At 34.9% G+C, this 14,562-nt stretch overlaps 1 protein-coding gene across 2 annotated transcripts; it reads right to left on the bottom strand.

Annotated features, from left to right (window-relative positions):
• Positions 1-6,650: 6,650 nt before the first annotated feature.
• Positions 6,651-11,486, bottom strand: LOC120187549 (ubiquitin receptor RAD23c-like). 2 transcript variants are annotated; one of them, XM_039191252.1, is made up of 12 exons: positions 11,371-11,486; positions 10,423-10,584; positions 10,032-10,085; positions 8,784-8,896; positions 8,654-8,701; positions 8,309-8,486; positions 7,501-7,653; positions 7,348-7,416; positions 7,228-7,275; positions 7,032-7,141; positions 6,866-6,944; positions 6,651-6,775 (listed from the first exon to the last, which is right to left on the bottom strand). In XM_039191252.1, the coding sequence occupies exons 1-12, from the start codon at positions 11,434-11,436 to the stop codon at positions 6,659-6,661; spliced, it is 1,197 nt and encodes a 398-aa protein (XP_039047183.1). In that variant the 5' UTR covers positions 11,437-11,486; the 3' UTR covers positions 6,651-6,658. The 2 variants fall into 2 exon arrangements, with proteins under 2 accessions (XP_039047183.1, XP_039047184.1); XM_039191253.1 differs by having other exon boundaries at positions 8,654-8,682; positions 8,783-8,896; positions 11,371-11,485.
• Between the last annotated feature and the right edge of the window lie 3,076 nt (positions 11,487-14,562).

The following is a 14,562-nucleotide window of genomic DNA, read 5'->3' on the forward strand; positions in this document are numbered from 1 at the left end:
ATCTCTTACCTTCACTTTTCATTAGGCTCGTTCCCATCGAAAGTGCCACTGTTATCCTCCATCGTATGGGACTATATGAAGTTAGCTTGCTTTCTTTTTTTATTCTTCCAAGTTCAATGTTTCATTCTTCCTCGTCTAAATTGTTTCATACTGCAAAAAAATTGTGCATCCCTCGATAATGGACTTCATGTCTTTGGTTGTACAGAATATTTCAAAATTGTATTAATGCTTGAATTAAAGCCTTTTCCACTTGTACATAAAGCAGATACTGAGACTTTTTACTTTCTCTTATTCTTTTGTTTGCCCCACATGCTTCGCAACTCCTAGACGTCGTCATGCTCGATCGAAACATAGCCAGCTAACTCTTTGACACATAGCCATCTTGCAGATTGTCTGCTTTCTCTTTCCGAGTCTTCTTAGACCATTGTCTTACCTCTACATTTTTAACCTCTTGCATCACAACCCCTTTGTTCATTAATGAGAACTATTCGGAGTTAACAAACACTTCACGATTCAATACCTCTATACAATGGTGCAGATGATAACAAATAAAATAGAAGAGGAAAAACAACGGAAAATAACTTAGTACAATTAATAATATGTAGTTCTGGATCTCACCCCAAATACTAAGGGTATTTTAGGAAAGCTAGAGGGGTATGAGCTCCGAGATACTGAACCCTCAGCCATACCATGATGTTTACCTCAGTATGTCTTGTCAACATTTCTATGTCTTCGTACGTATGCCACTAGCATGCTTATTTAGTGAATACATATAGTACAATACAATTATTAGTGTGTCACTGAGCTCGTAAGCTCAATGTTCAGAATGTGTTTCCGTGCGCAGATTCTTAGGATATCGTCAATGGAGCGTTATCGTCACCAGTTATTCTAGAGCAACCAAGGCTTTAGAGTACATCTTGATTTATATTAGAGGGCATGTACTATTATAGACTCTTTTGTATTCAGTCATAACTCTATTTTGATTTAAACTTAGTGTATCTATTTTTGAATGATTTGAGAGCTTCTCATATTTGTAAACTCGGATTTTTTATATTTTTTGTATCACTATAGATGGTTATTTTATAATGGTTATAGTCGTTTTAAAAGGAAAAAATTTGGGTTAGACACTTCGATGGTCCCTTGTGACACTTTATTCCTCGGTCTTCGGGTGGAGTTGGATTAGGGTGTTACAGGTGGCTTATTGCTCCAATGTCTGACTGAGTTTTGTGCTCCTCTACTCTCTTTTTTTCCCATTACTCTAAAAGTTTTCTACTAGAATGTCCAAGGCTCTGAGCACACTCATTTTCTGTCAGTAGTTCGTTAATATATTCGTAATCATAACCCTGATGTTATTTTCTTTCTTGAACCTCGGGTCAGTGAGCCCAAAGCTGATGCGTTATGTAGCTTTAAGGATCCCAAACTCTCATCGTGTAGAAACGATAGGCTTCTCCGGCGATATCTAATTGTGTTGGTTTGATTTTATTTCTATGGAGATTCTTATGAATCATTTTCAATTCACCTATTTTCGCATCGCTCATAAAAAAGAAAATTTTAAAGTGCTTGCAATAGTGATTTATGTTAGTCAAAATACTACTAAACATGAGATTTTTTGTCTCATTTGAACCAACTTGCTCATCGAATTCATCAGCTATGGTTCCTAATTGGTGACTTTAATGCCACTTTGGCTTCTACAAATCATACAAGGGGAGCTGGCACCACACAACCATGCAAAGAATTTCATGATTTTTTATAGATGTGAATCCTCATGATATGGGGTTTTTTGGCCCACCTTTTACTTGGATTGGTGGATTAACTCATGCGCGTCTTCACATAGTTCTTTACGATAGTTATTAAGGGGTGTTTGGATCATGGAATCCTTGTTTACTGGTAGGAATTTTTTTCCCAGATTGTTATACCCATGTTTGGATGGGAAATATTCCCACCTGAGGGTATTATCTCACTTCCAACAGTAAATTTTTTTTTACCTTTTTACTGGGAATGTCATTCTCACATATCACATAAGTTTTTATTTATTCCCGGGTCGTTTAGTCTAAAATACCCTTCTTCTCTTCTTCCCGTGACCTCGCTTCTATCCAGTTTCCTTCCTTTGCCCACAAATCCACTACTTAAATCCTTACCTTTTTTTCTTCAAATTCTCAAAGTGACGAGACGGAGAATTCCAACGAATCACTACAAACAAATAAATATGTAGCTTCTCGTGGAAGGGTAAAGGTAACTAGTATCTTTCTTTTTAATCAACTTCTTTTTTTTTTGGAAAGTTATAATTATTTCTTTTCTTTTGTTGCTCTCCGTATGCAGAAACGCTTGATTGCAGTGGAATATTTTATATGTGATTTCACGGGTGATGACAGTATTAGGACGACGGTAATGTTTTCCTCTCTACTCTTCAATTTAAAAAAAAATATTTTTCACTAAATTTTTTAGTAGATATCTCCTTTGAATTTATTATGCAGTTTTTATGGGAGGGAAAGAAAAAGCTAGTCAAAAAGGCGAAAAAGTTGTTGAATGACCCACTATTTATGCTGCAAAGTTGAGCAATTTGATAGAGCCAAGTATTATAGAAAATACAAGGCTTAGAAGTGCATTCGAAGAGGTTAAATCCACTATGCAGCAGTCAAAGAATCCAGTACCAACTCAAGACTCTATTGATAAGATTACTTGCCAGATTTTGAATGCTTTGAAGCAGTCAAAGAATCCAGTACCAACTCAAGACTCTACTGATAATATTGCATTGCAAGAGTTTGAATTGGCTCTGAAGCATTCAAAGAATCCAATTCCAACTCAATATTCTACTGATATCATTAATGAGTTAGGTACGATCTTTGAGGAGGTATTGCATGTTCATTAATGACATTTCATTACATAATGGTATTTTTTACAGTAGTAAATGTTGCATTTGGATCAAAAGTATTGACTTTGAGCTTTGGAGAAAGACTGATGTCTGATGGGTGTTAAATAATGACATATAAAATCATGTATTTACAGTGCATCAAATATGAATATGTTTTTACATAATCCCTCAGTATTTCATTGTATGCTGATGTTGATACTTAACCATCTAAACTACAACTTTCCATTGCTTTTTTGATTTCTTTATATTTTTAGAGAGAGACGTACAAGTGACAAAGGAGGAGCTGCAATTCATTAAAGAGTAACTTAAGGAGGCAATACTGATAGCCTTGTCTCCCTGTTTCCCTTTTTTGCATTTGGAAAATTGTTATTAACCTTTTTATAGTTTTAGGCGTTTAGAACGTTTCAGTGTTTAGCTTAGAATGCATATTCTTTTTCATTTTCTGCGCAAATAATCCAAGTAATCAACTGTTGAAGTTACGAGACTGGAAATCTTTTACATTGAAGTTGGGTCTAACTTGAACCGTCTATGCGATTGTGAATAATAAGTTATTGATAAGGCATAAACACATAAATTTAGTTGATATGCTTCAATGTAATTACTTAACAGAAATAAGTTCTTTTTCTGAATTTCTACAATAGAATATGATGGAATCTAAAGGTAGAATCTGCCCTTTTCTAATTCAAATTAAGGTTGCAAGTTCTTACATATGCTTCTTGATAGAGTGTGAATCTCCACTATGTTTTACATATTTTGTTATCCACATTTCCATATACTTTTCCTTGATGCAAGAAGCAACCATATCCTTTCTCTTTGAATTTATTAGATCTACCCCTTTTTCCTTCTTATTTGCTAGCAGCCTATGATTTACATCTACTTGAATTTAATCTTACTGAACTTATCAAACTAAAATTTACTTGGTTCTCTTTTTGAACTTCTTGAGAATGTTGTTGCACATTCCATACACTTGGCCTTTCTGAACTGACACATCAGTCTTGGGGATTGACTTTCTGAACATACACCTAACCATTTTTTTTGTGTTGTTTCTGGTTCAGGTTGCCAAAATAAGTCTGCAAACAAGTTTTCCATCAGAGTATACCCGCTTGGTTTTACTTCAGACTGATAGTGGGAAGAAAGTACCGGATTCGACTGTAGTAAGTGAGGTATGTATCTTTTACAGGTGGTGAATTACTTGCCTAAGGCTATGCATAAATTTACTATTCTTTTTTACATTGGTTGTTATATAATTTAGGCCGAAAATGAATCTATCTGTGTTCACTTAGTTTCTGTAAGTCTAACCAGATATTTAACAAAATAAAGCTGCCAAGCAAGGGAGATCTGACTGGTCAGAAGATGATTTTACTAGGATGCCTAGGTGTTGGCTTTGGTAACTTGACTGCTACGGCTAAGAATATCCCTCCGGGTGTTGAGGAACCCAAGTCACCCGAATGAGCATATATTTTGGTTAAGGCTGCTTCCAAGTTCCAACTACTGCAGCATCCTGCTTGATCGCTGATGTTGCATGTGCTTATCCAAGCTTGTTTGTATATGAATAACCAATGCACGATCGTTTTGTCACAAATCTGCACCGCTCTCACTTGCTTCGAGTATGTCAATTGTTGTTATAAACTCTGTGATAGTTTCTAGTGTTCTGATGAAAGGTCATTGAATTCTTGAAGACGAAAAGACATGGATATGAATATTACTATTGTAGTTATTGTATGTATACGCTATTGATAATGATAATGCTAAGAGCAATATGCCTATTATTAAGTTACTAATGCAATGAATACATATATTATTCCAATGCCATCTAAGATAAAGGGAAATGTTCTAGAGTAATGCAAGTATCTTAGGGCAGCAGATGCATGGTATAATTAATCAAACATGTGCCTTATATCACAAGACTATTATTTTCTTACTTATTTGAATTATGTTTTTGTAATATAAATTCATGAGATAAATAATAATGATAAAGAATGCAGAATTAAGTATAAACATAAGAAATAAATAAATAAATAAATTATTGTATATAGAAGATATAATAAATATTATATCTTAGATAACAAAAATAATTTACATCTTTTTTATTATTATTAATATCTATGATAAATTATTTTATATAGAAGAATGTATACCTTGTCGATTGAAAAATACAAAAAACCTCCCAATGAATGCGTCACATATGAACTGAAGCTAGTTTCTACACTGTAAACATTTAGTTAAATGTTGATGTAAAATTTTAATATATTTTTACATAAATTATGTAAAATTTAAGATTAATTAAATTAAAATAATACATTATATATTTAAATACTCAAGTAATATATTATCAACAGTTAGAATTTTTATATAAATAATTTTTATTTAAATATTTAGAATTTCACTTGTTAAAAAATATAGAACAATGACAATTTGGTAAAATATACATTCTAGTAATATTTTATTTCTTCAACCAAACATTGTAATCTTACATTCCTGTCAAACTAATCAAACACAGTAATAACATTCCCAGTAATCCTATTCCCTGGTAATCTTTTATTTCCACTGGTAATCTTACATTCCGTGAACCAAACGCACCCTAAGATGAATTTTTTTCTGATGGTGTTTTTCGTCTACTTTTATGTACTCATTCGAATCATCGCTCTATCATGTTAGAAGTTACACTAAACCAATGAAATCTAACCCACATCTAGAGGTGCACAAAAAATCCGAATATCCGATTTTGCGCAAAAAATATCCGAAACCGGATTTGGGAAAAACCAATTTTTTTAAAACCGGATCGGATATTTTAAAACCGGATAGTATAACCGGTTTGGGAAAAAATTGGACGACCGGATTTTTTACCGGATTAAAAACCGGTTTGAAAAAAAACCGGATAAAAAACTGGTTTTTTATCCGAAAAAAAATCCGGTCTGGGGTTTAAAAATCCGGTCTGAGGTTTAAAAAATTGGATGACCGGATTTTTTACCGGATTAAAAACCGGTTTTTTAAAAAAATCAGTTTTTTTCAAACTGAAACCGGTTACACCGGTTACATCATCCGGCCCTCCAAACCGGTTATGATCCAAACCGATTTTTTTATAAACCGGTTTTTTAGCTTAGTGAAAAAACCGGATCGGTTTTTATCCGATCCAGATCGGTTTTTATCCGATCCGGATCGGATTTAAATCTGGCTATGTGCATCTCTACCCACATCTCATAGACTTTATACGCTATTTGCTTAACATAGATTTGGCCACTCGTATTTTGAATTAAAAGTATATATAAATAGTTCTAAAAATAATTCATCTACTAATTAAGTCAAGAAAAGTTTGCCAATAAATCATATCAAATGTGACCTTATTCTCTATACGAGTAATTTTTAATTCTCTTTAAAATAATAATGTAAAAAAATATAAGTATTTTAAAAGAATAATTATATAACATTTCAACCCGATTAACAAATTAAGTAGAATGCTAAATATATAACCTGAATATCATTTTCAGATTTAGTGATTATTTTAAAAATCGATAGAATTCAAATAACAAAAATTTAAACACAGTAAACAAACAACTGCATGCAAATTGGCTCACGAACAATAGAAAGACAATTTGCATATAACGTCGTAATAATGATCCATAAAAAATATCTTAGACATATATATCATTTGTGTCTGCACCAAACAATTCACTTGTTTAAGAAATTTAAAACAAAGACGGAAGGGTCGGGAGGGAAGGAAGGAACATGAATAACAAAAGAAAAGGAAAAAAATGTATTTCCCCTACCAATTATCTTCTTACCAAATTAATCCTCAAAATCGTGCATATGATCTAAAAGGTAGTTCGCTGCTAGTTCCTCGTTCTTGTTGCAAGCAAAGAACACCTGAAGGACAGTTGCTCGATCAAATCCCATTGCTTCAAGCTGTAAAACAAGCCGATCATAAATTGTCATGATCAGAACACATGGCTCAGAAGCTAAAAATAAATATCGATGATATGAGAAAAACCTAACCCTTTCTATGGCTTCTCGTTCCTCAGGTGTGACTTGTACAGCTTGTGGCATAGCGTCAGCCAATTGCCCCAATATGTTCCTATGGTACCAGAGATAGCAAATAAACATTCAATACACATGCACAACTAGGTTCAAGAACTTGGCAACAAAAGGTGATAGGACTCACCCCTCTCCGCCTTCTGCGGGTTCGTTGATCAAGCGAAGAAAATCAGCCTGATGCTCTTGAATAAGTCTCATTAAATGCGGGTTTTGCTTCCCCAACTCTTGAAGCATAGGCTGTGCAATAAAATAAACAAAACAATTCAGAAAAGATGCGAAAATAAGGAAGCACATGACAAGAAACAACATATCAGAGAAATAACCTGCAATATCTGGGGGTTGGCTTGCACCATCGATCGTAAAGCTTGGAACTGAGAAAGAGAGGCAAAATGAGTGCGGTTCTAGGTAGGAATTTACATGAAGAGAAAAAGAAGGAGAGAGACCTGTTGACTGTTGCGTAAGAAATCAAGAGTGCCTGCCTCTGCACCACCTGCACCCATGTTGGGAAGGCCCTGTATCAAGAAAGGACCATCGAGTTGATGGTTAAATTTTCCCAACGTCTAGTTTAGCAAATATTTACTGTATATCAACTATACCTGGGGAAAGAGGTCTAAAGGATTTGCATTGGGTCCACTGGTAGGAACAGCTGCTGCTTGTGCAGGATGTTGAGGCTGTGCTTGAGGGTTCATTGTTTGCCCAACTACAGGGCCACGGGCCACAGGTGGAGCTTCAGCTTGTTCTGGGATGCCCTAAAATTTTGTAATGAATGGATAAGGAAATGAGAAGCAGCAGCTAAAAGGAAGGAAATAAAATGAAAGCCTCTCCAACCAAAAAGAGGGACTGTTCCTAAGTCATGTAAATACATGGTAAATAAAATATAAAAAAATCAAAAACGAAAATAACAGTGTAGAGAGAACAAGAAGTGCCAAATGATGCAGAATAAAATGGCATTAAAACCCGCCATATTATACATATCCAACTTTCCAGTCATTCATAATTCACACACTCGTCCCCACGTCAAAAGGGGCTAAAAGTGGAAGAAATTGTAATTTGGGCACAAGGAAATTTATTCACCAGTCCCACAGAACCTCTTGATAGAGCTAGGTCAATTAGTAATTACCGCATCTAAACTAATAACATGTCAATAACCATATGCAAAGTTGGCAACAGGTTGCACACAAGAAATCACTTCCTTCTCCATCTTCAAGTAAGATACAAGGAATACTTACAGAATACAAATATTCAACAGCTCTCCCACAGAACCTCTTGATAGAGCTAGGTCAATTAGTAATTACCGCATCTAAACTAATAACATGTCAATAACCATATGCAAAGTTGGCAACAGGTTGCACACAAGAAATCACTTCCTTCTCCATCTTCAAGTAAGATACAAGGAATACTTACAGAATACAAATATTCAACAGCTCTCTCTGGGTTGTTATAAGCTGCTCGAAGGGCCTGGACAACGGTATCCCTATCCCAGGTTCCTCCACCCATGTCAAGAATTTGTTGGATTGCTCCCTCCAAGTTGTTTCCTGCTACCAGATTAGAAGCTGCTTCGCCATAAACATCAGTTTCTGACCTGTTCCCAAAGATTTAATGGAAAATATTACAAAAATGCATGGCAAAAAAGAGGAAAACCAGGAGCTTTCCTATCGGAAAGTCCTTAGAGACGGAAAAAAGAAAAACAAGCCTTCCACCTTTTAAAACAGGATACATGGAATTACAATCTGAGAAAAGGTTACTCACGCAGTGGTATTTGATGCAACAGGTGCAGATTCAGAAACAGGTGCAGCACTGAAAAACACACAACAGACAAATTAATCAGTAACAAAGCAGTTATGTCTCAAGTCTCAAAAAAGTGTGGAGTGGAACTTACACTGCTGAAGTCACAACAGGTGTAGAAGAAACTGTTGCTCGAGCCGGAGCTGGTGCTGGTGCTGGTGCTGGTGCTGGAGCCAGAGCTGGTGCCGGTGCACTTGTCTGGGGAGACTGCAAAGAGGACATTTAGTCTAAGATGGGAAAACAGAAAAAAAAGATTTTTATAAAAGATCACTACTCAACCTTTATATAACGTGCACAGTTTCCAAAATTAATTACCCTAAATATTGTATAGTAAATATCAGGAGGAAAAACAAACATTTTCATTCATACTCAAAAGAAAATTTGAAGGAAAAAAATCCATATAATGATTCTGTGTGAGTTGATAGCTAACTTTGTTCACATTCACACATAATAACAATAACTATTAATATAGTCCAACACACTAACACATTCTAGATATATCAAATAAATCAAAAGTAAATTTTCTTCAGTAGATCTTTTTTTATAGGAATTTTCTTCAGTAGATCATGTTGGTAATCAAACCAACTTAGACTCCAACATCTATATTCATAAGCAAAAAGAATCTGAAGACCAAAGTTCACATAAAGATTTTGTGACAGCCAATACCCATTCTCACATCATCAATATCATTACTATTATTATGTTTTAGCCAGTGCATTCACACATTCTCGAGGATTTAGATTAAAAAAGGAAAATTTGCTACTGTTCTTGATAGATTCAATGAGGAGAGAAGAGGATAGTGGTCACTAGCATTCTTGTTGATTTGCTATTGGAAAGGAACATAAGAGAGAACAGTTGAATAACTGAGGAGCTTAAATAAGAGGTTGTTTAACCAATAAATGTTTAAAAGAAAGACCAAGTCAGTAAACAAACCAACTCAGACTCCAACAACATGCATTATAATCATGTACAAATATATGTATATATCACTCAACATTTTGACTAAGATAGTAAGTATTTGGGCACAAAACAACTCAACCTTGTGCCACGTCTGAAAACACAAAAGTCATGTCGGTAGCTCATCAAATGATTTGAACATGTAAAAATGCATTTTTTTCAAGTTGATTGCTCATCAGTTATCATAGCATTTAAGGGAAAAAATAATTCTTCCACCAGGAGAAAACAGAATCCTAAGTCATCATACCAAATGCAAATATCTTCCCAGACATATAAGCTGAAAAGACACATTGGCAATAACTTCTCGCAAGAAATTATACATGCAAGCAATATTTATAAAAAGAGTGGCAAACAGAGAAAAAGACGTGCCAAAACTAAATCTTACTTTAACTGTAGAAGCTGTTGAAGCAGTTGCACCCCCACCAGATGCACTCTTATTCTAACATTGATTTAAGCAAGAGAACGAGAGAACATGATTAATAAAAAATTAAAAACAGTGAAAAATAAGGATGCAAGTAGATTTAAGGACAATAGATAACACTAAGAAGTCATACTTCGGGTTTAGCAAAGTAAGCCTACTTTTGTTTTTTCAGAACATATTATGCACAAAAAAATATGACATATTATGCATTTAACAGAACATAGTAAAGCTATTTTAGATTAAAAAAAAGGTTGGAAGAGTCACTGAAAAATTACAAACATAAGAAAGAGTGGAAGGGAGGTAGTGGACCAGAGAACTTAAGGATTTGGATATTGTAAGTTGGAACAAATCTCACCTTTGTCAACATGATGACAATAAAGCTATTTTCAGCAACACTGTTCTCAGCCAATGTCGTGTCATCTTTAAGAACTTTCCCCTTATGGATAAGCATTTGTTGTGAAGCAGGATAAACATCTGATCCTTGAACTGTTTCTATGTTCTTTTTTACATCAGCTACCTGGAAGAAAATTCACAAAGCATTAATAGAAGAATTATATTACACCACAATGAGGAAGTAAAAGGCAGCTGCACCATGCAGTTTTATCCTGAAGGCATCAATCCCGTTTATATTTATTAAAAGAGAAAAAGGGAGAGAAGCATAAGAAAACGGAGGAAGTTAATCGAAATGAAATATTATATTAAAAAATTAAATATCAACGTCTTTCAAACAACACGACCCTTGATCAGCAGTCCAGTAACCCCAGAATGCAAGAACTTCATTCTCACTGTCCAACAATGGCAACCTATTTATAGAACATTTTACAAAAACTTCTATACCTTCAATCTGGTGTCAATACTCGCAAAGCAAATAACATTGACGTAGCAATATCATCTTTACATTTTTATTAAAGGGCACAAATTAATCAAATTGAGCAATTCCTTTTCTTCATTAAACATATTAACATCTCCTTATTCTATTTGCGACCCAGAACTTAACAAGTTATAGGAAATTGTTAATTGCCCACAGAGGAAACACACCACAATTAACTATACGAGTTATCAGTCACTTAACCGTTATCAAAATAACAAGCCCACCAAACACGGTCAACGTATTCAAGCAATTACAGGCTAAAAACTGAACAAACCATTCAATAATCAAGATCTCAAAAATTCAAATTCATGAACGCTAATTCAAACATATGCACAATAATCAGAACAAATATAGGCGGATTCTAATCCAATAACCCTAATTGATATTCAAAATTGGGGGAAACATAAATTGAAAAATAAAAATAAAACAAACCGAATCTTCGGATTTGACTTCGATATCGAAGTGAGTGCCCTTGAGAGTCTTGACGAAAATCTTCATCTTCTGCTAATGAATCTGTCTCGCACACTCTGGTTCTTTTTTTCTCTCTAATAAAAAGTCCGCCGATCTTATTTATATATATGAATATAGAATTAGAACATTGGGCAAGTAAGGAATATCCAGTAGAAACCCATATGAGCACCATGATTAATCATCTGACACGTGGATTAAAGTAAATCGGACGGTAAATATTAATGTAACCCACTTGTATTGGTTTTTTATTATCTGGGATCAAATTGGCAAAAGTGCCCAGATAATGATACAGTGATTGTTTAATTCCTAAAAAAATCCAGTTTACTTATTATTTCCTGAATTGGGGTGAAATGTACAGTGTTTCAAGTGGTTCTTCGGATATCTCGACGTCTTTAGGGTTATTTTTTTCCATACTTGATTTCTCGGTGTCTTTGGGGTTAATATTTTCCATGACACTAGGGGAATGCTCGGCATCTTCAAGCAATGCATATTGACTGTGGGATCTCTCGGCGTCTTCTGTTGCATGTGGGAGATCACACGGTGAGCAGAGAAAGCTGATGTTGCATGTGCCAGGGGTGAGCAGCTGTATGTGGGGGGGGCCTGGACGTGAATCGTGCATGTATGCTACAGGGAATGCCAAGGTGGATCTCTCGGCGTCTTCACCTGTCGTCTGGCGCACGGGAATCTCTGCATGACTCTCTGAATCGTGCATGCATGCTGGGGGGCCTGGACGTCTGAATCTCTCGGCGTCTTCTTCATCAGTGGCAGAATGAATGCACTGGGATAGGGTACCACCAATTATTGCATGCACCGGAAGCCCGTGAACATGTTTATAAGAGGGGTTTAGGCATTTCATTTACAATTACATAGAGATTTCCTTATCCTTTTTCTATCATATGAGTGCCATAAGTTTAATACGCTGCAGAGGAGGAGACTAGCTACAGCAAAAACAGACGCCGAAGATCTTATATCAAGGTTCAATCAAGAAAGTGCAGTCAGGCAGTTCCTCGCAACAAAGGTATTCTCATCTTTAGTTAGAATGTGAAAGCCCATTTAATGTGATTTCTATTTCCATGATTGTGTTGATGAAGAAATATGTATTACTCTTTCATTTTGGCTTGTAGATCTTTGATTGCCTGAGAATCTTTAAAGCCTTTGATGATATTTACTTGATTGTTTTTGGATGCCAAAACCCGGACATATGATATAGGAAGACTAGGAATCTTCAAAGAGCTTCTTATTGCATTGAACTTGGATTTTCTCGGTTTAAATATGTGTCATTGATTATGAATGGCCAGAAATTGTAAGAACTTGCCTCTACAGTCTTTTCCTTGCTTTAATGTATCACTAAAAATTGCTAATCTGTAAGAACACATGGTGTAAAGAGGTGATTGAACATTTTGTATCTTAACTCTTGCTTAGGGTTTGCTTTGTGAACTAAAAGTGTAATTGCTTTCATCACATGTGGATCGATTATTGACTTGAACAACTTGCTTAGGACCTTAACTTATTACCATGGTGCATCACTTTTATTCTCATTCCAAGAATCTGTGGGTTTGACATGGAATATGAAAATTGACGAGAAACATTAGTCATGCTGATAAAGCTTCAGATGCTCCTTCTTTTGTCCCCTTTTGGAAGGATGATTTCCTTGTGAACATAGGAAAATCTTTTACTAATACAATCTTCCTTTCTATTAAGATGTTTTTAGTTGAAGGGGCTTTTTAAAGTTGAAGGATGATTTTCTTTTAGTTTCAATTGGAGTTGTTGCTTTGCTTGAAGTGGGTTTTGAGTGATAATTTTCCGAGTTTTGGTTTAACGTTGTTCAAAAACACGTAAGTTCTCTCTCGTTTCCCATGTGAACTTCGTTTATTTTTTCCAACATATTAAGTTGTATTTGAGTGTAATATTTTTTTTTTTTTATAGATTTGTTGAAACATGGCAGAAGAAAATGTTCTTTTGAGGCTAGATGGTCGACACATTTCGAGTCATTTGGGAGAACTGGTATTATGATTCAATAATTTTTTTTTATTTTAAAACGGTGAATTAATTATAATTAATTGGATTAAAAAATTGCAGGATGACGAACATCGAGTCCTTCGTCCTCGACTTATCAATTGTGAGATGCCAGATCAACGTATTGTCGAAAATTTAAAAATAGACGGTTTTTATGATGTCGCTTTTGTAAGAGAATTTAGGTTGGTCCCCAGTCTAATCAGTGCATTAATTGAACGGTGGAGACCAGAAACTCATACTTTTCATCTTCCGTGTGGTGAATGTACGATCACTTTGGAGGATGTGGCTTTACAACTCGGTGTTCCTACAAATGGAATGGCAGTGGTGGGAAATACTGAACTTAACGTGTTTGCAGTATGTGAGCAGTACCTTGGGAAGGTACCACACAAAGATTTAACAAAAGGGTCACGGCTGAGATTATCCTGGTTGGCAACTGAGTTTAAGCTCAGTCCTCAATGTAATGAGCAAGACATTATATATGCAACTCGAGCATATATATTACGGTTGATCGGCGGAATCTTGATGCCTGATAAATCCAGTAATCTCGTCCATGTACAATATCTTCCGTTTTTGGGTAACTTATTTATGACCCGTCAGTATAGTTGGGGATCGGCAATATTGGCGTTCTTGTATTGCGAGATGTGCAAGGCGTCATTACTTGTAAATGATGCGTATACGACTGAAATCGGTGGATGCACGATGTTATTACAATCATGGGCATGGTACAGAATTCCATGGTTAACACCGATTAGTCAAACTTCAGTTCAGTTTCCTCTTGCCGGAAGGTAATTTTTTATTTAAAATATTTTATCTTAAATTAATTAAAGAATATTTTGTAAAGGAAAAATAATTACAGAATTTTATTTTGGTTGGTATACAGATGGAGGCATAAAATAGAAAGAACGGGGTTGGCGCACAATAACGTGAAAGAGTTTAGGTTTAAGATTGACATCAAATGCAAAGTTGAGGTACATATAAAATTAATTAGCGAATTTATTTATTATTATGTTTATATTATATTTTGTTGTTTATTTATTTATTTAGGTATGAATTTTGTAATTATTTAATTAAATAATAACTAAATAATTTTGTTTTATAGTTTATTTAGAGGTCGTACAATGATGGAGAAATTATTTC

Source organism: Hibiscus syriacus, unplaced genomic scaffold, assembly GCF_006381635.1.
Source record: "Hibiscus syriacus cultivar Baekdansim isolate YM2019G1 unplaced genomic scaffold, ASM638163v2 tig00113725_pilon, whole genome shotgun sequence".
Classification (NCBI taxonomy): Eukaryota; Viridiplantae; Streptophyta; class Magnoliopsida; order Malvales; family Malvaceae; genus Hibiscus; species Hibiscus syriacus.

What these genes read in the sequence shown, in the direction of transcription:
- LOC120187549 (XM_039191252.1), bottom strand. Translation starts at nt 11,436, where the DNA reads ATGAAGATTTTCGTCAAGACTCTCAAGGGCACTCACTTCGATATCGAA. An exon ending in AAGTCAAATCCGAAGATTCG is followed by an intron (nt 10,585 to 11,370) that starts GTTTGTTTTATT and finishes ATTTTCTTCCAG; the next exon opens with GTAGCTGATGTAAAAAAGAA. An exon ending in CCAACCCCCAGATATTGCAG is followed by an intron (nt 7,142 to 7,227) that starts GTTATTTCTCTG and finishes TTTATTGCACAG; the next exon opens with CCTATGCTTCAAGAGTTGGG.